At 45.7% G+C, this 25,499-nt stretch overlaps 1 protein-coding gene across 5 annotated transcripts in view; it reads right to left on the bottom strand.

Annotated features, from left to right (window-relative positions):
• Window positions 1–25,499, bottom strand: part of SIL1 (SIL1 nucleotide exchange factor) — a 100,706-nt gene that overhangs the window by 32,113 nt on the left and 43,094 nt on the right. For all 5 annotated transcript variants that reach the window (XM_029998177.2, XM_029998180.2, XM_041119367.1 and 2 more), the window contains 4 exons: window positions 14,648–14,768; window positions 13,294–13,390; window positions 10,148–10,339; window positions 5,241–5,362 (listed from right to left, as the gene is read on the bottom strand). In XM_029998177.2, coding sequence (XP_029854037.1) covers window positions 5,241–5,362; window positions 10,148–10,339; window positions 13,294–13,390; window positions 14,648–14,768 — 532 coding nt within the window. The remainder of the gene's footprint in view (window positions 1–5,240; window positions 5,363–10,147; window positions 10,340–13,293; window positions 13,391–14,647; window positions 14,769–25,499) is intronic.

The following is a 25,499-nucleotide window of genomic DNA, read 5'->3' as shown; positions in this document are numbered from 1 at the left end:
AACCATAACGATGAAACACAGTTTTATACCGCACTGCAGTTTTTGTTAAGGTTATTCATAATGGGGAAAGGCTAAATAGGTTGAGTTCATTATTGTTACAGAAAAAAAATGAGGTGACCCAATCAAATTAATTTGAAATTAAGTGCAGTGAGGCTGATAACTCCACACAAGTCAGAAGTTCAAATAAAAATAGAAGAGACAATCTACAAAGCAAGAAATTACAAGCGGGCAGGGAGTCAAGCTGGAATTACTGCAACTGGGAGGTGGAAAACACACGTCATTGGCAAACAGGGCCACTGAAAAAAACGGTGAAAATGGATGAAAAGATGGGCAAAGATTGTAAGATGTAAAAGGAGAAGCTGGAGGAGGAAGGGATGAACATGAAGATGGATTTGAAATAAATGGGTAGGGACAGTGCTTGTTAAGCTAACTAGATTTATTTCTCTGCCCAGAAATTCTTATGTCCTTACAAGACAGCATTGAAGCAAGGTCTTTAATTTTACTTTTCCTGGGTTTATTACTTGGGCCTTAATGTTATTTAACAGCAGCGAGCATCAACCAGTTTCATTGCAAAGCTGGACTTAATTCAAAATCGTTAAATCTGGTGGAAGCATTTTCCTCTTGACAAAGACATCCCGAAGAAGCTGGTGCCTCTCTGACAAAACATGGAAGTCGTGCACCCTAGGAGAATGGACACCACTGAAATACTGATGGATAGAGCAGGGACGGGGAGACAGCATTACCCCATCCCTCCTCCCGATGAGAAGAAGAGGAGAAAGCAGAACCGAAAACAGCCAGACATCATGATGCTGAGCACTACTCGGACAACCCAGCACAGCACTGTGCAGGGAGGCAAGGGAGCCCATCGCTCTGGGCTTTTCTTTCAGGCTTATCTTGAAAAGCAGATACATGTTTTATGGCGGTCTGCTTTGCCAAAATGGTGCAAGCTCTAAACAAGCCTCAGAGCTGGGTAACATGAATAATGGTGATTGGGATGTTCATGATGCACACTGTCATAGTTTAAGGGCTTTAATCTCATGGGAAGTGGTTAAGACAAGCAATACCCAGGTGCAAGCCATCTCTAGGAAACTCTTGAGTGCTGCTACAAGATGATGCTTGAGTTATTACCTGTGATGAGTTTACCAAGACCTATAACATTTGTTTTATCACTCAGGGCCAAAAGAGGGAACAGTGAGATCCCAGTAGTGCTGGGCTTGTTGGAAGAGGCTGTGCTGAGGACTGCCTTGTGTCCTGCTAGGACACGTGGCAAATGCAAGCTTGGACCATCAGTTTGAAATCCTGTCCCCGGCTACCCAGTTTGAACAGCACATGGGTTTTTAAAGGACTGGCCAAAACACCACAAATGTCTCAATGCAGCTGCACAAGCGACTTTCCTCCTGGCTGCCCAATTTGGCCATGCCAAAATCTCACCTTTTGTTCTTTCTGCCCTCTCCCCATGAAATACAAACTGCTTCCCTTTGCCTTGAAGGTCCCACAGCTTAGTTTCTCTCCATCCTCACCTCTAATTCACCCCTAAGCATACAGGGAGCATTTGGGATAAAGCTTCAAGAATGCGTTCGACATAAATTATTATTCCCCTTCTAAACGGATTACAAAAGTCCTTTTATTACAAAATATTAAAATGTTCTAATTATTGGTGTGGAAAAACGTTTCCTGGAGGTAAAGTTTTTAAAAATTGAGGTTTTAATCACAAGCATAATCCTTTCTGGCTAACGTTTCCAGTCTTGTGAAACATCTAGATACAAATTGCACAGAGGCCTGGCTGCGCTACGAACAAAGGAAGATGCTGCCTGTAAATAGCTCAGAGGCCATCAGAAGACACTTCTCTCATCAGCAATCTTTTTTAGCTTAATATAGCTCCTCTTTGCATAAAACATTGACATTTTTGCAATGTTTGGACCCAATGGTGCGAATGCTGATTGTCATCCGAAGATACTAGAGTGTACCTTCAAAAATATGCAAGAACATTTTACAGACAGTAGTTTTACTTGCCTCCAAAATGCTGTATCTTAATATTTCATACTTATATATATTTAAATGTTAGTACCACTGGATAAACCCTAACATGCTTTTATGCTAATGCAATCACTGAAAATCCAGATAATGTTGTGTATTGGCATATACTGTTAGTGAATTATGGATACCTAAATGTACAATCCCACATGCCTAGCAATTATTTTTGTTAGTGAATTTAACTTTTATTTGCAATCAGAGCACTTGAGGATTGTTCAAATGAAGTTTACTTTTGCAAACTGCTGAACAGAAAACATTTTGTTAAAGGTTTAAAAACAGTAAGACTGTGATGAGGTTTTAGAGTTGCAATAAGGGCACTGCTCAGAAAACTCTACCAGATGGAATGATGTTTGATTTGGTCACAGACTCGGTGATTAAAACCCAAATGCCTAAAATGAAGGACATATAAGAGAAACAAGAGTTGAAATCTTGATTTCTTCCATATCAGGTCACCCTCTTCTATGGCAGAGGCTCACAGATAGGGGCAGATGGATGCCGGGAGGACAGCATCCATGCAGGCAGCACCCTGGCAGCTAGACCCTGGGACCCTTTGCCTTGAGGACCAAACTCTGCTGTGCTAAGGCTGCTTCTCAGGTCCAGTTTAACCCAAATAAATCGGAGCGGTACCAGGAGGGAGAAATCCTGAGCTGCCCCGGCTGTGCCTTCTCCTCCTCCACTTTCTCCTCCTACTGCCTTTGCTGATCCAATGTCTTGGCCAGCCACCTGGCCCATTGGCTCAAGATGTTGATCCACTTGAAAACTCTTATCCCAAACCAGATTTCAGCACAGCCAGACCTCTGAGACGGGTCCCAGCTGGACTGCGTGCAGGCAAGACCTGGGTGATGCAGCTGGTTGCTTCATCCCTTACCTGCTTCACTACCTGACTGGTGTTAAGAACAACAAAAATCTGGAGGAGACCTGGGTATTTTTAAGAGTTGAAAAAGTTCTGGATGTGACCCAAGCACGTCTGAGACTGCTCTGTGTCCAGTGGTTTTCTCCTGCATAAAACAACTTGCCTACAGACAACACCAAACTCCCTCTTCCAGATTCAGCTGTGCCAGCAGTTAATGACCTCCCGGGCTGGGCCAAGGAACTGCTATGATCATGCCCTGATTTTCCTCTGGGAAGGTTTGCCTGGCTTGAAACCGCTGGCCTAAGCCAACCTGGCTGAAGAGACCTGGGAGGTAGCCACAGACCCATTTGGTGAGCAGCGGACCATCACCTCTTGCCCAGGCATGGCTCAGCATCCAGCGTACAATCCGCTACCAGCCCCAGGCACACGAGTACACATCAGATTGTGCCCCTACAGCACAGTGAGCTGTGGCACCTCTGGGCATTTACTGGAAAGTCCTACCACCTAACTGAGGCCCCTAGGAACAACATGAGTGAAGGAAATAAAAAACAACCCCTCAGAAAAACACAGACATCAGAAAATGCTTAGCGTGAAGTACTTGAAATGCCCGCGGCAGTTTAAATGGAGCACGGAGTAAGCTGAGAAAATGTACGAACAAACAAATTAAGCAGATAGCACAAAGCAGACGAGTTGGCATGTAGGTGTCTATTGAGAAAGCTTAAGCACAGTAAGGGGAAAAAAAAGCAAACCCAACATCCAGGCATAATACTCCTCGCATTTTGGAACTGAGCTCTCAGACAATACATCATCCAAACCACTCAAAATTACCATCTGTCAGAATGTCGTTTAAACAAAAAAAGGTCTAAAAGTTTCCAAAGCAGTGTTTTAATATTGTCATATTAGAAAAAAGAGATTGTTTCTGTCCAAAGAAAGGCATTTGCAATTAATTGAGGAATAGTATATAAAACCACTAGTTTTGTGGCCATTGCTACACACTCACGATACAATTAATTTCTTGAGTCTTGATCATGTCACATTAGCTAAATCAAGAAAGAAGCGATTTAATAGCCCTCGTCATTTTGCAGGTTACCTGCAAATGTTCCCAAAGCCTCTACATGATTTTCTCTTTATGAAACGTATCATTAAGAGTCTACATGCTATTAAAGAACCTGAGGAAACAATTGCAATATTGCTTCAAACATTAAGATACACCAGAACATGAAGAGTGGGTCTGTGTTTCTGATGTGAAAGAGCACATCTTCCTGTGATCAATAAGTCAAACTCTGTTTCAAAATATAAGCTGGATCCTTTCCTGGTGTAAATCTGGGTACCTGCTGCTGTCCACAAGGCCATATTACTTCACACACACTGAGGACCAACTGTACCACATACAAGATTGCAAAAGAAATGCAGATTTGTAGACAATATATTAGACTAAGTGATAAATAATTTATAATGGTGGAGAAGATGACTGTATTTTTAGGCATAGAAATATGCAGATATAACGGTCCTGACTTTCAGTCTTCACTCTGCACTTCTGACCTTGAAGTTTGGGTCCATCCAATGCATTTCTAAAGTCTCTGCACATGTGAACATGCAACACACACACCCTAAAGCCCCAAAACCCGTAAACCAAAAAGGGCACCGATAAAACCCATTGAGCCCACACAGTACCACCTGTAGCACTACATGCTATGCCCTAGCATGAGGCCAACTGGGCTCCTTTGGGCAACAGCCACCTTCCAATGAACCACAAACATCCTTCAGACCAGTCTCTTCTTGATTCCGTCTGCTGACCCCATTCCTAACCCCATGTCTAATCGACAGCGCTTTGATTATGCCTGTGGGTCAGAGGCACATGCCCACGGGGCTAAAAACCCCCTCCAAAGACCACGCTTGTATTTCCGAAATCAGCATCTCGTTATCCTAAAGCGGCCTGGGAGCAAGGAGAAGGAGGAAGAAAGGTGCTCCCTGGGGTGCTCACAACCGCACCATCCTTAAGATCTCCGCCCTGAGAGGGCTGCCAAGAGAGGAGGGGAGGCAGAATTATTCCCCTTGGACTTTGTAAAAACAAGGAGCCCAGGAAAATCGAGAAACAATCAGAGCTTCCACACCAAATTAGCTCTAGCTAAGCCTAACAAGCAGGATGAGGATGCACTGAGGAGAAGACCAGGGTAGGTGGCGTTGCAAGGAAAGGGCTAGGCAGTGGAGAAGGCAATTTGGTGTGTTGCAGGACGAGAGAAGCTTTCAGCTCTTGCTATTAGGAATAAATCAAGAGACATGAAGAGAAGCACGGACCCGGTCTGGTCTCCCGAGGTTTTCACCCTCCCACTCAAGGTGGGACAGAGCTCACCTGGACAGTGCAGCTCCCAGGACGAAGGCAGCATGCTCCTTCAGTGTGGCCTCGGTGCTGTTCAGCCCATTGATCACAAGCTGGAGTCCGCCCATGGAGAGGAAGTCCTTAGCATTGTCCACCTGGGAGAAAGCAGGTCCCCATCAGTACAAAACCCCCAGCCAGATTCCACTCAACAACTCTTCAAGAACACCTTGCTTCAGAAAGCACAGCATCTCCTCCCTCCCAGTCTAACCAGCACTGAATTTTAAAAGCAATTAAAAATTAAGAGGGAATGACTGTGGCTTGAATTTTGTACAATACTGTCCGCGAGCAGTGGATGTCCTGGTTGCAGAAGCGCAGTCTACTGACAGGTGGCTATTACTACATGCAGAAGGCATCACTGAAAACTCAAATACTTTGATTAGCTATCAAAACTATTCTTCACGCATATTTCAGTAATTCAGGTGATGTTAAAAATTCAGTAAATCCAATGATGTCAAAAAACCCCAGTTCTTTGCTCTCTCACCTAAGCAGGCCTTTACTGGGAAACCAGGGAATTGTATGTTCTGCAAATGCAATTAATTAATTGATGCTCTAATTGTAGCACCAGGAGTTAGGAATGTTTAAGTACCTGTCAGCAGCAGGTACACGGGCAGCATCACCTCTACTCGCAGCGAGGCGCATGGGGAGGTCTGGGTGTTCTTCATGAGTACCATCAACAATTTCATGCAGACATGAAAAAAAAAAGCCAGTCCCTGCTTGTAAGGGTCAGACAGGAGCTTTCCCTTGGGGCAGCCTGAGCAATGATTTTTCTAAAGCGGACAATATTGGACTAACTGCCAGTAGGGAAAAGTTTAAACATTAGTAGGGATTCATCCATCTTTGACTTTAACCAGACTTGGGGCTAACCAGGCACAAATCACAGTGGGCATCTGTTCTTGGAGAGGAGATTAGAAAAGGGCTCTGAGTGGCTCGCAAACAAAATTTAGAGAAACAGTGCAAAGTGCTTCAAGTACAAAATTCGGTCCAAAGTCAAATTAATGCATTTTGGTTTTCAAGGATTTTTTTGGCAGTTTAAAAGGGAATCTGATGAACGCTTAGAACTGCGTGTGCAAAAAATTCAGTTTTAGAATTTCAACGTTTCTCCTCCCTGAAAGATAGGGAGACAACAGTATCTGTTGGCAGATGGAAACAGAACATAAAAACGAGTTATCAGCCAGGCAAACGGACCTCCCCAGCTTTAGCAAGCAGACCCCACCAATGGGGTGGGACAGGACAAACACCACAAGGCGTTCAGGGTATGTCAGGCCCAGGCACTGTGCTCCAGCCTGAATGCTCTTTTAGTCGACAGTGACTTCATGCTCAGTGTTATTTTTATCTCAACTGTGTACCTCCACCAAAATTGGCCATAAGTCAGATATTTTAGGTACCCAGGAGAATGAAGAAGCTACTTAGCTTTATGTCCTACGGGTATGTCTTTACCAAAGTAGGACCTGGGGAGCTACAGCTTGTCTCTTCTCCCCAGTGGGACAATACCCACTGCTTGCTGTCCCTCTGCAAAGCCGGTGACAGAAAGCCGATCTCTGCAGGTCTGCTGGGGCTGATTCAGGATTTGCAGCAGCTTTTGTATCCTTTCAGATCCTATTCTTTTCACTGTCCCCATAAACTGGACCTGCCAGAACTCTTACTTTTCTGCAGGACCATCTTTGTCTACAAAGAAATCTATGCAGCAACCCAATTTCAGCTACCAGTGGGTCCTTTTATTGCTCAGCCTCTGTAAAAACTCTCAGGCTGTTTTAACGCTGGAATTGGACGTTGACTTCTGCTCAAGAGGGAATGCATAGACAGGCAGGAGTCTGCATCCAGCATCAGTCATGGTAAAACCAACCGTCATTGTAACCTCATCAGCACCGGAGTCCTTCAGGCCAGCACTAGCGAGACACCTCAACCGCAGAATACAGATTGTGCTGTAAAGCTTATTTTGAACAAGTATTTATTTTTTTTAACTGGAGTCTGTTGTGAGAGCTCCTTCTCTCACTCACTGTTTTAAAACCAACAAAACCCCCAAACTCAACAACTTGAAGGTATTAACCTCTCTGGGGAGTGGAGGATGCTGCGAGGCAGCAGCTCGCGCCTTCTTTCAGTCCACTGAAATCGGCACAGAAGAAAGCCAAAGATCAAAAGAGCTCTTGAGTAAAGTACACAGGCAAGGTGGGCGAGGAGAGGGATGGGAGAAGAGCAAATATGACAGCAGTTATTCAGGGAGCGGCTTTGAATCGAAGGAGAAAGAAAACAGGGAGGGAAGGCGAGAAGAGAAAATGTTAGAAAATGAGAGCAAGGAAAAGCAGCATGTCAACCGTACGCAACGGAGTGGAAATTAGCAGTGAGAAATGGTGTAGCATGTCAGAGGAGGGGAGAGAGAAAGATAAGGAGAGTAAATAATTGAGAGAAAGAGCCTGCAACGCATGAGAACGGGTCTTGGCTCCGCACACTGCTGTGCAAGCACCGTGAATTCTGTTTATAAATGAGTTATGCTCTGGCCTCTTCACATTTGCATTTGGTTTCTATGCATTACAGATAACCTAGCAAGCCAAACCTTCCTGCTCTTTCTCCAAGATGGGCTCCCAAACATGCCAAGTTGAATCCTGACTGATGAGAAGCAAACCAGAGCTGGCAACAAAAAGCTGAGCAAACACAGAGCCCTTGGGCTGACTCTTCAAGAGCAGGAGAGAGCATCTCTCCCCCGGCTCAGCACCGGCCATGGCTTCCCTTCCGCTCCCTCGCAGCAAGTTCGGAGGCACGTGCTGCTTCACATCCCAGCGCTCCAGGATGCTCATGACCACGCCACAGAGCGGAGAGCATCCTTTGCTTGCAAACCCTACAGGGCATGGCATTTTCCATTCGACAGACCATTTGGTGCCCCAGAGGCAGCAGCAGGATGCCTGGAAGCTGAACGATTATCAAAAGCCATGGCACGTTACCATTCAGATGGAGTCTGGGGGAAGAGGGAGTAGCAGAGCCGTCACCGGTCCCACACGTGGGTGCACGCTGCCCTGGGCCACCCACACCTGCAAGGATCCCTGTCCTCCAGCGGCACGGCTGTGGCTCGCCACGGAAGACTCCTGACAAGTTCAGCCCTTCCAGGGTTATGCGGCACAAGCGTATTTGGCTGCTATTCAGTAATTACATTAAGCCAGTGCTGCTAAAGTCAGTACCAAGCAGAGATAATGCTCTGGACGCGTTCAACTGGCTGGAAGAAGAAAGAGGAGGAAAAGCCATGCTGGCTTAGAGACAAGTCATATTTCTTATCAGCTTCCTGCCTGATGAGAAGGTGCTGCCCAGCCATCTGCCCCGACAGCGCGGGCACAGAGCAACGTTGTGATCGATGCACAAAGGAGTCCTCTGTGCTCCCTGCCAGCCTCCCTGCCATTTCCCTCTTTCTGACCCCTTTGATGCTGGATGTGGTTCCCTTTGATGCTCCAGTCCCCGCACAGGGAGCTGGGACTGCTTCCCTGCTCCTCTTGCCTTTTTGAAATTGTTTGCCCTATCCCATGCTGCAAGCAGGTGGGATTTTATGCTGGAATGGTCCAGACCGTTATGCTGGAATCCAAAGCATCCCAGGGTGTTTGGGGGTTGCTTTTTAGCATGCTGGCCTGATACTCTGGCACCCGTAACCAGACAGAATTAGCCCTGAGTATAAATATGAAGCTCTTTGGGCACCCATTGTTCATACTTATTCTCTGAGTCAGACAAATGCCGTCAGTGAAACAAAAGCATTGAGAACAAACAGCAAGGAAGCCTCTGCATGTGTATGACAGAGATTTAGTGTGGAAATTCAAGACAAAGAGCCCTGGAAATAACACTTCTATTAGATGGTACATGGACTCCCTCTCTCAGCAGCGCATTCCTTCAGCTACCTTCCTCCAAAATACCACGTTTGGTTTTAAGTGCCATTCCAGTGAAAGGTCTTGCACTGGCATCTCCCAAGAGTTGTCCCATTCACCCTCTGAAATGATAGTTACTGAGAGCGACACTGGAAACTCTCCCAGTCCACTCCAGACTCTCCCAGTCGCTGGGGAGGGAGAAGCCCAGTCCTTTCCCATGAGGCAGAACACAGCCTCGATGCCCAGACACCCACCGAAGCGGGTGCAGCATGGGAAGGCACTAAGCACAAAGGAGGAGAGCAGTGTCCCTGCAGCCTGCAACCAACAGGAGGTAAAAATGTGCGAGCTGAAAGCAGAGCAAGAGAGATCAGAGGGAGGGGGGAAAAAGTGTGAGCATAAAACTGAGGAAGCGAGATTTCAGGAAATATATTCAACCTCACACAGAGCTGATGAGCACAGCTCAGCTGATGCTCAGCAACTTGCCATTCACCTGAGCCTTCAGTCATTGTCACCACCAGCACAGCTGTGAGAGAGGCTCTACATGCCATTTCTTACTCACGCCAAGACAAAATACAGGGGTTTGGGTGGCTGTTGTCTTCCCCAGTACAAAGACATTCTCTGCAAATTGATGTAAGGGCACCTACTTGCAACCACAGAGGCTTTCCATGGAAGGAACGAGAAAATAATTATTTTCTTAGCAACCACCACTCTACTTACCAAAAAATGGCAGATAAAACCCCATTTTGTAACATTAAGCATATAAAAGAAGAAAAAGAGAGGGCAAGAAAAAAAGCCTGAGAACAGACAACAAACCAGGCAACGCTAACCTGCAGGAAACTGCTCGCTACTGGCACAAGCAATGATTTATTCAAACTTCGATATAAAATAAGCCTGCAGTAGCCCTCTGCTGTCTGTTATTGTCCCAGGATTATGATAATTAAGCAATTTGTATTACCTGATACCGATAAGAAAAATAAAACCACGTTTATGACACCGTATCCCCTGGATTTTACACAGTAGTTACTAATGCATTTTTGTTACCTGGTGAACATAATATTCAAGATCATAAAGCGCCGCTACTTTTTCATCCAGCGTGGAGGCAGAGCTGTTGAATTTGCTGATTAATTTAACCATAATTTCATAGTCTGTTTCCATCTTCATGTTCAGCTTTTCAAACTCCTCCTTCAGCTGCTCTATGGGCCGAAACTTCTTCCTCACCTCTTCCTCGTGGGCCTTGAAAGCAGAAGGAGGAAATCAGATATGAAGGCAGGTGATAAAGAGAGCCAAGAAAGTCATAGAAAGAAACCCCAGCCCCAGATTTACAAGGGGAACCCTGGCTGTCTATGCAAACGGATTTACCACTGTGCATCAGAGATGCGGGGGCAGCATTGGAGGGTCCTTCTGAGAAGCCCAGGAACCCAGTATCTGTAAGACACCCACCTTGGGTACCAGTAAGCACTCCCCAAGGAGCTGAGCTTGTACCTAGGGCTTTGTACACCATTTCTACGTCCTATGTGCCTTCCAAAACACCATCAAGCCCAGACGCATAGCACTGCTGTCCTCCGTTTGCCTGCAAGTGGAAGTTCTCAAGGCCTGACTGCAAAAAGCCCTGAGCAACCTCCCCAAATCTCACAGCTGACCCTGCTTGGAGCTGGAGATGGGGCTGGAGACCTCCTGAGGTCCTGTCCAGCCTGAACTGCCCAGTGACTCCAGGCCAGTGACATCAAGGAGATCTCCTTGGACACGTAGGAAGATGCTTTCGTCCTCCCAATCACTTAACATGTTTCAGGATGGCTTTATCTCTCGTGGAAATGTATGCACTCATTGTCGGGGACAGAAGCTGTCAGAAAGCAAAGCGGGAGGACCAGCTATAAGATGGGGGTAGCTGAAGTGCTGTGCCATGGGGCTTGGCCAGGAGATAGCTCGTCCCACAGCACGGCCGGTCTTCCTCATACAGACAGCACCCCAAGGGCTGCAATGAACCAAGAGCGGAAAAGCATGTGGTGAGAAGGAAAAGGTACTGCCAGAGATCTGAGAAAGCCCCAGAGCCAGCAGGGACCCATTCTCCAGCATCAGCACTGGTGGCGCTGGGACAGGCAGGGACAGAGCCTGCTGCTGCAGGGGACAGCGGCTGTGCTGAAGATGGGCTGCCCCAAAAGCAGGAGAAAGCAAGAAAGCGCCTTTTGAAAGGGATTCTGTCATGAACACAAATACCAAAATACATTTTTATACAGGAGTGACCCCCAACTAGAGGGTTTACACGTGCAGTGCTCCCCCCAGCAAGCACTGCCCCACTCCCCTGCGTGTGAACAGAAGCCGAGGTCTCGAGCCGTTGGAGGAAAAAAAAAGATCGATGGAAGTGAAAGCACTGTCAACCTAACAGCAGCCGTACAACCGGTGCTAATGACTGCCTAATTACTATAGATACCATGCGGTAACGCAGAACACCATCCTCATCCCAACCACACAGAATTGCTTTTGCAAGAGCGTAGATGGGAACACGCTTGGCGTAACTCAGTTTACTTTGACACAGTTACTTTGAGGATGAATTTGCTCCCTGCAGGAGTGATTTTAAATGGAGTACTTTAGGTCCATTAGATGTAGCTGGTTTTAGCCCAGTTGCTGGGACAATAGCTATTCTAACAGGGTTTTTTAAAATATGGTTTATTTTCACACAATAGAGTGCCACTAATTTTTGCATTTAAATGACACTCATTTCAAGAAGTCCTGCTATCAGTAATGCTGGCTGCTACACAAATAATCTTACAGAAAATGAAATAATGCCCTGGTACCAGATAGGGGAAAAAAAAAGACTTTATGCGTCTCCAAGACTTTAGAGACTTGACTCCTACCTCAGTTTTCCTTTGACTGAGACAACGTCAAGGCAGCAGGAGGAGCTAGGGCCTAAGGAAATACTGATGAGTGGAAGAGGAAAAAAAAGGCTGTGGTCCACCTGATGAGTCACATATCATCGCACCAGTGTCATGCCAGTGACTGTGGACCAGCTCCAAGCCTGGAGAGGGCTGAAAGCAGCACTTGTATTCAATTTTACAATTTTACTTTGGTTGTGGACTATTTATAACTAAATGGGAAACTTACAGCTTATATAAGGAAATTTCAGCCTATGCTTCACCACAGCCACTTGGTTTTTACTACCCAAGGCATGAGATTGGAAACTTAAACCACAAGATCACTTCTGGATCCAGCTGTGCCAGTGGCAGGGGATGTTATGTCCAGTGGCTTGTCACCATCACTGAATCCAGAAAAGAAGTGCCTTGGCTACACAACACTTTTTGTACTTACTCACACTTAGGAGGACAGTGAACAGCAAAATAACTTCCTTTACAAACACCATCATGCTGCAATCCAGTCCACTTTGGGGGTCTGGAGACATTTTTGTGAACCAAGCAGCAGTTGAACAAATAAATCAAAATAATGGATAAAAATAACAATGGAAAGGAAATCAGCCCGTGGGTACACACAAGCATTTGCAAGTTACTTTTTTGCATTATTACTTCAGGTCTAGTCACATTGGTATCAGAAAACTTAGGGGAGCAGCATCACATCGGAGAGCTCACTGACCATACCTGCTTTGGGTTCAGGAAAGATCCCATAGCCTCACTTTAGCTTTGGTACACCAAGAATAGCAGTAAGAAATTCGGTGTCTGAATGGCTCATGAGGATGGTTATGTGGACATTGTATGTCTGGTTTGCTAGTTGAGATCCCACTCACTTGAGTAAAGACCAGAAAGCAGCAGCATCTGATGGCTGATCTGTCGTTGAACTGCTGATCCCAGCCCATTCCACCGCTGCAGCCCCTCTCCCCTGACAGCTCACGGGATAATTATTACCGAGAAACACCCTGAACTGTGCAGATATACTTAAGTACTTATAAGCAGCTTGCAACACAAGGCCTTTAAGTTTGAAATGAATAAAACGGACCTGAACAAGAGTTCTTAATTTTTACAACAAACCCAGGATTAGTACAAAAAGAGGTGAGAGTTTCCCAGGGAACTATATTACTAACAGGCTAGCAAAGGTATTTTAGGTCCATATTTACAAGAAGATTAGTCTGCACAATATTTTCTCAAGCAATTACTTTAACCATCATATTTCTGAGACATGCAATGCAGGGTGTTCGCACCTGTATAGTGTGCATTGCTTTAGAAACAAGGAACTCCCCTTACCTTTCTTTCTGCCTTTTCATTCTCCTTCATTTTAGCCAACGCTTTTTTCAGCTCCTGGGCCGTGAATGAATTTGAGTCAACATCCACCTTGCCGAGCCTTGCAGAGGAAACAAAACAAAACATTTTATGAGTGAACGATTGTACCTGTAATGTTTTCATCGTGATATACTAGCAATGGATAACGTTAGGAGAAAAGGAGTTAAGAGTGCTGGATTTCCATGCATCTCACTTAAAACACACAGAAAAACTCCACACTCAAGAAAAGATTAGTCCGAGTGCTACCTTTTGTGTGTGGTTTGCAGACACTTTACCCTGAGAAAAAAGGCTCTGTAATCTGCATGCCAGCTCAAAATCTCAAATCCTAACACAACAGAAAGAGCTGCTTAATTTATGCCTCTGAATTTCATGTAGCAATATAGAAAAGCAGGAAATGTTTCAGAGGAAAAACAAAAAAGCACCATTGTGCCACTAGATCATTGGTAAGGACTTGCAAGCTTTAACAGGGAGATCTACAGCTGAAGTGCTGATGATCATCACACACACAGTTAGGGCAAGGGTAAATCCAAGCAGAAATTACACAGAAATGCTTAAAACCATGTTGTGTTGCTCTTTACATTGATCTCATTTGTTCAGGGAACTTATCTGGGCCTTAAACACTCTTGCACAGAAAAAAAGAAAGCCAGCCTTTGAGACATCAGGAAACTAAAGAGCTTCTCCATGCTCCGAACAGGAGTAACTAGGGAAGTGAGGGAAGCGGTGGTAAATCCCATGCACTTTAGGAAAGAAAGTTCCCCATAGTAACTAAACCTGTCTTTGTTAGGAGGGTGCCAAGGGGAAAGTCAGCGCCAGTGAAACTTTTAAAACAAATTAAAAAATGTAGGTGCAGGGAAGGCTGTGATCTAAGGAGAACATCAGTAGTAACTGATGTGTAAATGAATGCTGCAATCCTACTGACTGCACCCAGCTGAAAACAATGTTATATGGCTCAGGTCAACACAAAGCGAGCCCCTCACAACTGGTCTGACAGTTCAAGCTCAGAAAGTAGTTTCAGACCGATTGCTGCAGACATTACAAAGGAATAAATGTCGTTCGAAGAAGCCACATTGCAAATTTAGTTTCAGCGTTGTGGCATGAGAAGCCATGAAGGTGTCTCTGAATATACGCTCAGGGCACCTCTATTGCCACCCGGAAGGGATCACAAAGGACGGGGCTTAGTTCTCAGCACTGCTGAACTCTTAAACCAGCAATTAAGTCTCAGGAAGAGACAGCAATTGAGTGCATCAGGGAATCCGGCCCCTAATAAAAGACATGAAACCCACAGCCCACCCACTTCTGATGCTTTGCATCACTGTACCTTTTTCTTCTTCTCTCTTCTCTCGTGTCACTCCTTCCATTTTCGCTATCTGGGAGCTTGGCTTCCCTGTCTCCCGTCTGCAGATTTAATCGTACGTGTGACCCTGCAGGAACAGCTTGACCTACAAACAAAGGTCAGATTATTTTAGGGCACATGCATTATTTCACCTTCACGCACGAAGGGCGAGCTGAAGGCGCACACTCCTACCCGAGTGAGCCTGGCCCCGCACAGTGAACAGGAGCGGGCTATCCACCGCCAACCACTCTCCCCTCCAGCAGTGCCCCTTTGACCCAAGTGCCCATTCAACCTCGCACAGATGCCACCCTGACCCACTGAACGCGTCCCCGCGGAGCTGGGCTGGCTCCATGCCGCAGGGGAGGAGCGACCCCGAGCCCAGCAGACCACCAGCTCCCTCCTCCCTCCCGGGCCAGTTCTTAAGAGAGCACTAAAACTCTACATCAGGAGCGGATTTGGAGACTATTTGGAGAAAGGGGAATTGGTTGCTGATTGGGGTAGAGCATAAAATACAGCTGCCAAAGTGAAATCAAAGCATACCGCAGAGTACAGCCAGGTACGCTGAATAGCAAGTGTACCGAGGCGAGGCTGTGTTGGTTTGGAAATATTGTATTAAAAGGAATATATGATCACTACTATCCACCAACAAAAACACAAGGAATACATTAAGCTTTGGTTTTAAATGCAGAAAAGAGGAGAAATTCAGACTGTTTTTTCTTGGTCACGATTCACCACGAACATGTCACAACAGCCAGCTGTCACACTGGGATGAAGAGATGGCAATATTTGGGTGCTTCTTGATGTTGCTTCATCTTTTAACGCAAGAAATCTGTCTGCTTAGGAGAGCGGGGTCACAGCTGAATGAATACAGAGGTCTTAGCTGCACACAGACGGACAAACAGACACACAGCTGCTCATGCTCCTCTCTCTCTTTATCTGTTTCCTTTTACCTATGAAGATGCCTAGGATAAAATAACACAGCATGCAGGAGACAGGTAGCATCTCCTACCAAAGGGAAGCAAAGACAAGGATAATTAATTTGTACAATAAATACGTGTTCTCAAAGACAAAAATCCTCTAGTCTCGGGAACAACCAGATTGATCCCTCCCTGTTCAAGACCAAAGAGACATTTCACTGATCAAAGGACCTGGTACTTCCTACATAAGACTGGGATGTTTGTCACAATTCAGACAAAAACATTTCAAAGCCTAAAGCCATCCAGCAGGTATAAATGCATTTAGAAAAACCAAAAATCCATTTTGGAGGATTTTCTATTAGAACAGGGTGCATTTCTGATAGGTCTTCTTTCTTTCTTCCATGCCCTGTCTATAGGAAGTTGCATTGGTTGGATAAGCAAGAGGATAGACACAATTATCTTACCATCTTAAACTATACAAGGACAGGCTAGAGGTACCTCCTCCACACTTGGCACACTTTCCACCAACGGACAAAAACCTCCTCCTGCTCCTTTACTCGTGATACGTGGGAGCTTTAATCTATACGTCTAGATAGAGGAGCATCTTCCCGCTGGCATTGCATGCCGAACATACAGATACATGAGGATGTCTTCCTCCTCCATGGGCACGAACACCACTTAGGGGAGAAAGCGAGGGGCGAGCCGGGTCCTTCCCTTCCAAAGCCAGCGGCTTTCCTCGCTGGGTCACAAGCACTGGGACAGCCCAGTTTACAACCACAGCACTCACTGAAGCAACTCCTGAATTGTCAGACACAGGCAGAAATAAATGTCCCCATTAGAAGAGTACAGTATATTCTGGCTGTTGTGATCCCGGTGCATCTGGCCACATCAGTTCACTCGGTTGCCAGGGGAGAGGAATGAGGCTGATGGGCTTTGCTTAAAAGAAACATCAAAAGGAAAAGCAACGGACCAGCCTCCAGAAGGGCTGAGCGACTCCTGTGTGACCAGTCCTCCCAGTTTCTATTTTCAGCAAGCAGTAAATAAAACGCGAACCCCGGCATGCATGAGCTCACAAACCCAGCACAACCAAATTAAGGAGACTGCCATCAGAAAAGACACAAACCTTTCCTGCTTCTACTTCTTCACACTTTCCTAAACGAGATTTGACTGAGACCATCCAAACCCCAGAGCACAAACCTCAGCCTTGATGTATTTAAGCAGTTTTCGTTGCTACAGGGATTTCTTCTCGCCACTGTACACAGCAGCACAGGTTCATGCCACAGCAGGACAAACATACTGCTTTATTAAATAAACCAAGAAAGATGTCTCTGTTTTCAGCAAAAAGACTGGCGTAGTCACTTTAAAATATTCCAGACGTTTGAGACAGGATGAGGTCTTCAGTCTTGTTTAGTTTGGGGTATTTTGAAGTATTATTCATAAAGTGTGTTTGAGGGTGGGTTGACTTGAATAATGTGATTAAAATTGCTGATTTAAATGAGCAAGCTGGAAATCCTGAATTTTAATCATGTTTCAATATGTAGTTTCTAGACACTTCCCTTAAAAATAGTTGATTCTCTTTGATTCCTATAATTTGATACTATTCAACAACTGGGAGCACGCACCGGAGCAATACATATGTAAGCAATTATGCAGCTTCACATGCTGTTAATACAGAATCATATTCTTAATAGCTTTTTTCCTAGAGAAATTAATTTTTTACTTATTGTTTGTATTAAGTTGAATTTGGGAAATGAAACTCAATTAAAAAATATAAAAACAAGTTTATATTTAAGCAATTTTCTGACCTTTTTTCTCCTTGACACCTTAGAAAAATAAAAGACGTCTATCCAAACAGGTATGCATTGCATATATGTGTTACTGAATGAAGCTGAATGGTATCACTTTCCAGAGATCTCCAAATCCTACAGCTGCTAGATATCATCCTGTCCTACTCTCTCACTCCTTATAAACAGAGAGAAGAGTTTCTATTCTAATTGATTTCCCACCTTCAAATCAACTACCCAGTGAGTAGAAATAGCTGCGAAAACCCCTCCGCAAACCTGCAGAAAAGGCTATAGCTGCTGGAGGAGGAAGCTGGCAAACTCTTTCCCCCATAACTGGTTTGTATTCTTTACTACATAAAAAATATCTCATACTTGGAATTTTTTTAAACCACAACTAAACTGATTTGAATATACGTTACTGCATCAACTTGGGTTGATGGATCCAAGAGAAAGCCACGGGGTTTAGGCATACCACCCAGTGTCCCCGATGGGGACGTGCCACCCGCCTGCCCCTCAATCACTCAGCTCTTTGCCTCGCAGCCAAAAAGATAGCATCCAACAGCTAAAATACTTCCAGAGGATAAAAAAAACCCTTGCCACTGCACGAATGACAAGGTATTTATTGGGAATAAATGTCAAAGCAAAGTGACAGCATTTATTTTCCAAGCAGGAGACACTGATCCTGTGGCAATGCACTGCTAGGACGATGTTATTCCCGTTCTCAATTTAATCCCTTTATCGGCTGCAGAGACATCAGGACAGGCTTTGCTCTCCCACACGAGCTGGAACACAACTGCTTTGACTTACACTGCTCTCCGGACAAACTGTCCCGATGCCTGGGTGCTGCTATGGGTCTGAGCATCCACAGCCTAAAAACACCTGGTCTTTTGGAGGTCCTTCTAGTGCATTAGCATTCATCTTACTTGGACATGTTCTGTCTGTCCTGAAAGTTGCTTAAAGTGATGCCAAGGAAGAATTTAATTTATAGCCCTATTCCTTTAATCTTGGTCAGCCAGATTTTTTCAGACATAGTTTTATTTCTTCTTATAATATATTAGACGGAGTAACAGCACCGGAGTCGGCTTCAAGGCAGCAACTCACTCGCAGGGGTTCTGCTGACATTTATAAACTGATGCTATTTCTCTCTTGTGTTTTATGTTATCAGCTAAACCTGTCGACTTAAATTATTGCCTTGTAACCAAATCACAGTTATCTGTTATTCTGTTATGTGTACGTTTCTGAAGCTCTATACCTATATCAAGCTTTGCAGAGGTTGAAAACAAGATGATAAATAAATAAACAAATGGAAAACAGAACACGCTTCCACCACGCTCACAACTAAGGCAAGAATCAGGCACGTTATATACAGGATAACTAAAAGCAGAGGGCTGCTGTGCTGAATATGCATCACGTAGTAATATCCAAGTAACCCCATCTCTCCTTTTCTAGACCAAGCAAATGATCAACTGTGTTTCCTCACTAAATGAGAAGAGTCTCATCCTGCCCGGCTCCTTTCCAGCACATTATTCCATTTAGTGCTGGACAAAAGTGGTTTTGCTTTTCTGCATGGGGACAGGGCTGAGCCCCAACTCACTACACAGAAACAGGCAGGCATTAAAACTAACCAGGTAAGTTTTACATCATACATAGACATGCAAATCTCATACCGAGATCGTGCAATAACTCACTACGCTCCTGGCAGGGGCATCCCCATCCCCTATACACCCCTTGGGCCTGCGAGCTGCCACCCATCGACCTGCTCAGCAAGAGAAGCTCAGGAGGGACACGAGACTCTCCCCCTCCAGAAACACCTTCTGGCAACACTTTGTCCCCTGCAGCAGAGAAATGTCCCCCTGGGAAGGCTTCTGCAAGCAGAAAAAAGGGTGATCCAGCTCACGAAGGCAGATCCCCTGGTTTCTTCCCAACTGAGTGTCCTTGGTTGCCATTGAAAAAAAAAAAAAAAGAAAAAAAAAATCTATTAACAGTGTGAAAACAAACCACAGTTATGAGTCAGTAACTAGCTCTGCAGTTCTCAGAATCACCTTGGTATCTGAGCAAGCGTCAGATAATATCTACCTTTCTTTTTGTTTCTCTCAGCGAAGGGAAGTGAGGGGAAAGGGACTTTCTTTCTAATACAGGCAACAAAAGAATCCATGAATCAATACGTGAATGTTCCCAGCAAAACAAACCAGCAGTGCTGCGATATTAAAAACAATAAAGCTGTGCAAGATTGACAGAGCATCCGCAAAAAGTTATCTGATGGCACCGTACCTCCACAAAAAGTTATCTGATGGCACCGTACCTACTCCTTTAATAAAGTAATGATTAAAAAAAATACACAAGGAGACAAATCCCAGGAAGCAGCAGAGCTCCCCTCTGCCGTATCGCTGGCACTGCTTGCTCATGCTGCCTGCTCCTGCTACGGGCTCTGCCTGGGGAGAGGATGGGATTTCACATGAGCACGGTGCTCTGGCTGCATGAAGATGCTGCCTGTTTCTCACGCTGAATGCTGGGCTCAGAGGAAACAGAGGAACCAGCCCTAGTCTGATGGGGCTCGGTGCGTGCTCTGACTCCGGACTCTCCCGTTAGTGCTGTCGAGCAAGAAAGCAGCAAAGCCTGGCTTTTTTTTTTTTATTTTATTTTTTTTTCCTATAAGGGTGAGTCATACCACTCCTTGGATTGCCTGTTATTTCAAAACAGAACATTTTTACATACAAAAGGAAGGGAAGATGTGTAGAAGACACAGGTCAAGAAGAGATGGATTACTGATGGGAAGAGGAAGCCCAGAGCCTGAATCTCATTTTGCTACTTCCTGCCCCTTTTTCACTCATCTACAGCCTTTTGTATTAGTTTGTTTTCTGGCACTCACTGCTCCTCCCAATTAAGTGCCACCGGAAAAGGTCATTAATATGCTATATATCACCTCTTCCAGATAGCTGGCAGAGAGGTTTAACAGCATCAGGCCTGGAAGCTCCTCCCAGAAGCTGCCCCAGCATCCCCCAGCCTTTCCCACTGTACCTCGCCTGCAGTGCAGACGGTGAGGAAGCTCAGATATCTGCATCCACATTTCAAGTAGAAACTCCTATGACGCTGGATGAAATGCTTTACAAAGCCACTTCATGTGCATCTCTTGCTTCCATTAGTTCTGTACTTCTGCTGGGAAACCACAGCTGCCTGTTGAGCACAGCATCGTCCTGGTCACTGCCCAGCGCTCCTGGATTTCTCAGGTCCACACCATCAGTGAGAGCAGGGGCTCTAATTACCTACTGTAATTAACTATTGAGAAAACTCTTTTATAATCACCACATTTACCATGCTCATGAACTGTTCCTTAGGCATGTGCTTGCAGCATCTGTAGGGGATGGGATGCTTGATGAACCCTGGCCGTGACCCACCGTGGCCATTCCCATTGTGCCACTTCTCCCAGGGTTGCCTGCCTCGAGGCTGAAGGCAGCCACGCTGCCTCTGCCTGCAAATGAAAAGTCCTGCTGCTGTCAGGCCGGTTTTATCACCATTATTTTGTCTTATCATTGCCCCTCGATATGGACAAAGATTCTGCTGCTGTGCAGAGGGCCGGCAAGGATAAGGAGATGTCCTTCCCTTCCTGGGATTACGGAGGAAATCACGAGAGAGGAGTTTTGTCCTTACAGCACAAGCAAACAACTCAAACTGCTGTCTTCTTCTGCCTCCCAGAGCATGCAGACAAATACTAAGCAGGAAGGGCCTGATCCCCAAGTCACAGGTATTTAGCTCTCAGCAGCAACTTGTACCACTCTCTTCCAGAAATGCCTGAATGTGATGAATTGTTGAGAGACTGAATGAACAGTTAAAAAAACCTCAACAAAATCAACGAAGTTTCATGTAAGACACTTTAGTTGGTTAGTTTATCTGACAAATCTTTATCATAGAATCATAGAATGGTTTGGGTTGGAAGGGACCTTAAAGATCACCTAGTTCCAACCCCCCGCCACAGGCAGAGACATCTTCCACTAGACCAGGTTGCTCAAAGCCCCATCCAACCTGGCCTTGAACACTGCCAGGGATGGGGCATCCACAGCTTCTCTGGGCAACCTGTTCCAGTGCCTCATCACCCTCACAGTAAAGAATTTTTTCCTAATATCTAACCTTAATTATATAATACTCCAAGCTATGCTAACAAATACCTTGCAATTCAACCTGTCAAAATGGTGATGTTTAAATACACCATCTTCTCCAATACCGATTTTGCTCCACGCTGCAGCAGAGCCAAGACATCTGAAATATTTTCAAGCTCACTGAGGGTGAATCCATTCCCAGTTCAGTGCCCAGCACTGCTGCTGGCAGCAGAGCCACCCCCAGGAAAAACCCAAACTCACTGCACTGATACATCCCAACACAAAGTGCCACTGTCTCTGCTCTTGCCCAGGGTCCTTATGTGTCTCACAGAAGCAGCACTACTTTCCACAGGACTTGAACCCTGCTCGAATAAGGTGCAAAGAAAGGGCCATTCCCATTCCAGTTTCTTATTTAGCAAGAGAGAAGCTACTTACTGGTGCTTGCTGGGCTACTGTTTTCCCATGGCTAATGCCACATCACCATGTGGACTCAGGGTGCTAAGGGCTCCTCACAACCAGGATTACAGGGAAACACATGCCCACGGGAACCTTGGGAGAACTTACTTTCTTGCATCCTATGATTTTTAATGCCAACCGCTTGCTTGCTGCAGTAATAATCATGTCTTTAAGCACCATCCATCAGGCCTACAGCTCAAACATTTGTTTATCTGAAAAGGGTTTTAGAGCCACTCTTTTGTCCTAGTGCTGAGAGGTCTTCTCTGTAATTTGTTTCCCTCGGCAGATATAATGAAAACGTTTTTAAAATGATGCCAGAATCAAATCCCTCCTCCTGCGATTTGATCCGCAGCTAGCAGAGAACAAAGCATCGCAAGGAAGGGGCTTTCCAGTAAGTAATACTTGGTTAGACACGCAAAAGCATCAGTTAGATTTGGACACTCGGCTGGACAACTACTTACAACTGCCAATTTAAACTGATCCAGTGCTCTCCTACAGCACCAGTATTTATGTTCTCTCAATCGATCAGCAAGTGCCAGGGGCCACGAGCCCAGTTATTCAAACTGGCGGTACCCCGTGAGCACCGGGCTCTGGCTCCCAATGCCTCTTGCCAAATCCACCCACTGCCTGCACTTGGCTTCGCCTCCAGCTCCGGCAGCGGGAGAGCGGAAGGGGAGGGAGAAGCAGGCGAACCTGGCAGTGACAGGAGAGGGATCCTGGTTGACGCTGTCAGAGCAGGTCCATTCAACTCACGCCTACCATCGCTGGCAGCCAAAAAGATTATTCTGCACGTAGCCCAGCCTCATGCAGGGGCATACACAGAGCCGAGCTAGCTGCCTGCCTAAAAACCCATCAAGCCTCGACCCTCTCGTGGCAAGGTAACCACTGAGGACGAGAGTGCTGGCTGTCACGTGCAGGGCAGAGCACGTACCTCCTGCAAGCTGTCTGCTGCTTTCCGGGATGCTCTGAGATAGTAAGCAATGGAAACGAAGGCGGATGCTAGCCAGGTGCCTGGGGAGGAAGACTCTTAGGGAAGGAGCGACGGGAAGGCTTGGGAGAGGACATATGGTGCCTCTCTGATGGGAGTCGCTGCTGTGGCATCTGTTGATGCATCTTCTGCTGCTGCCAATATAGAAAAGCTTCATATGGCAAAGAGCTCCAGCTCCTCGCAACAAGTGCTTCTGCCCTTCCACCTCCCTCTCTGCAAAGGCTTCTCTCTCATTTGCACTGCAACAGCAGAAAATACACCAGGAAAAAAATAATAGCACGGAAGGAAGAGGAAGGGTTGCCCTTTTGTAAAATTGGCAAAAACACATGTTTTCACTTCATAAGCAAATGCTTATCTCCAGCTTCGAGCCAGTCATTTCTTATGCATTACCACACACCCTTGGTTACAGCATGATGCATGTGCTTAGCGATTCAATACAAAGCACTTAATTTATTTTCTCTTCTGATATTGGGCTCGATTCTGTGAACTGTAGCAGTTTAGAGTTTAATCCCACAAAGGTCTGGGCAGAAGAAGCAAGTGGAGATCAAAGCTGTCCAGCCACACTCTGATTATTTCAGCTATCAAACAGCATGCCGGGCTGCACGGACACTGCAGTGACCTTTGTCTCACCATGTCGCCAACTCAACGTCCAAGAGAAACATTATTTACAAAAGCCAATTTTAATCCCTCTCCAACTCACTAAGTTATTTATCCCCAAGCCTACACTACTTCATAATGTCACTTGCAACCTATTCAATAATTGTCATCCCACAGGTGTATTTGTTATACTAGAAAGCCCATCGGGGATGCTGAAGGCTTATCTACGTTCAGAGAAGATCAGTGCAGAATGTAGGCAGAGAAGGACGAGGGGGATGACGAGGAGAATTGAGAACCTGACAAAAGGAGCTAAGGATGATATTTGTCCTGCCAAATTTTAGGCATCTAATACTTTTTTGAGACAGGCGCCACTGGCTTCTTTACTATGACAGAGATTAGCACCTCCAGAACATCATCAGCCACAGCTGTCTTCCACATCTGTCACTCGCAGAGAGTCTCTCTTCCTCTCTCCAGTGGCTGTTGAGATGGCCACCACAGATGAACATAAGGGCAGAGAAAACCATCCCCAAAGAACCTGGCAACACAGAGGCGTGGAAAGGACACAAGTGCTCTCTAGGGAGGGATAAACCATCAGGACCAACACCAGTATGAGAACCAAGAGGTCTAAGCTGGCCATGGTTAATCCATGGTTGGAAACAAGGAGCTGAAGCCTGAGATTGTGCAACAGGAGGAAAAAAGGGGCAAAAAGGGAAACTATTTTCAAGGGGAAGGCTGGAAAGCCCAAGAAGACGTCTTCATGACCAGGTCTCAGCGATCCCTGTTCCTGTCCTCAGCTTCTCTGTTTATAACTCAATCAAGGCCGAAACTGAAAAGATAAGACACATACAACAGAGGAAAACCAAACTCCTTGCTCCCAGCTCCAGCTATCACCGGGAGCATTTCAGGACACACTGTACTGCTGGCAAGGCATGCAGCTTATTGACTCAAATTGCATCCCTACTCAATGTGTGTCAGCTGGCTCATCTCATGTTTTCACACCAGCGGCCGCAGTAACATCCCGGCACCAACATTTCCCCGAGCCTAGAGCATCCCCCCAGAGCCAAGAGACCCCAGGTCCGCAGACAGCTGGACAACATTTCCCCTGGTCAACGCTGAAAGGTGCCTGATCCAAACCACCTGGCTGTGAGACTAGCAGAATGTATTGGAGAAACCCGTCTGCCAGCTACGCTGCCATGCTATAGCAAGAATAAATTTGAATAATAAAAACTGGAATAAGAAGATGCCTTGGAGAGACTGTTGGTATAGTGCTTTCCAAAGCTTCAGTTTAAAGCCTTGTTTCTATAGCTAATGCAGTCGGTAAGGGACATTAGCCTAATTTTTGTCAAGAGAACTTGTCAACACTGCAGTATTTAAGACAGACACTAAGGACCTATTTTATCTCGCAGATAGATCACTAGGAAAGAAAGTAGTTGTGCCACACTTGGTTCACAGGAAAATAAATTGACATTCTCCCTGGGCCTAATCAGGGGATGCAGTTTTATAACACTGTGTGTGTGAGCAGCCTCACATTTTATCAGTGTGCATGCTGCAGCTGAGATCGGATCCAAATCCACTGTGGAGTTAGATCCAGGAACCCACACGGAGGTGCTTTGACGGGCCATCACTGGAGATGGGCAGCCAGGGACACAGAGCCTGTCATTTTGCTTCCACATATAGTAGGCAAAACATTTGGCCCAACTCTGAAGGGTCAGGTCCTTCTACTGATGGTGCCCACCAGCTGAGCCACAACCAGTGGACTGTGATTTCAGGGCTAAGGGGAGAAAAATGGTGGTAGAAGTAGAGAATTGGCTTTGCCTCCTCAGGATTACAAGCAGGAGACTGAAATTGAACTTGCCTGGCCTGATTTTGAGAGATGATCCACAGGCGAGTCAGCAGAAAGCAAAGAAAAGAGAGGCTGTACCCTGCATCTTTAGAAAAAAATGTTTGCATGATCCTGCTCCCATCATACCCCGCTTTAAGGAATTAAAACATTCCCAGGAG

Source organism: Aquila chrysaetos, chromosome 22, assembly GCF_900496995.4.
Source record: "Aquila chrysaetos chrysaetos chromosome 22, bAquChr1.4, whole genome shotgun sequence".
Classification (NCBI taxonomy): Eukaryota; Metazoa; Chordata; class Aves; order Accipitriformes; family Accipitridae; genus Aquila; species Aquila chrysaetos.
This window is presented reverse-complemented; position numbering and strand designations above follow the sequence as displayed.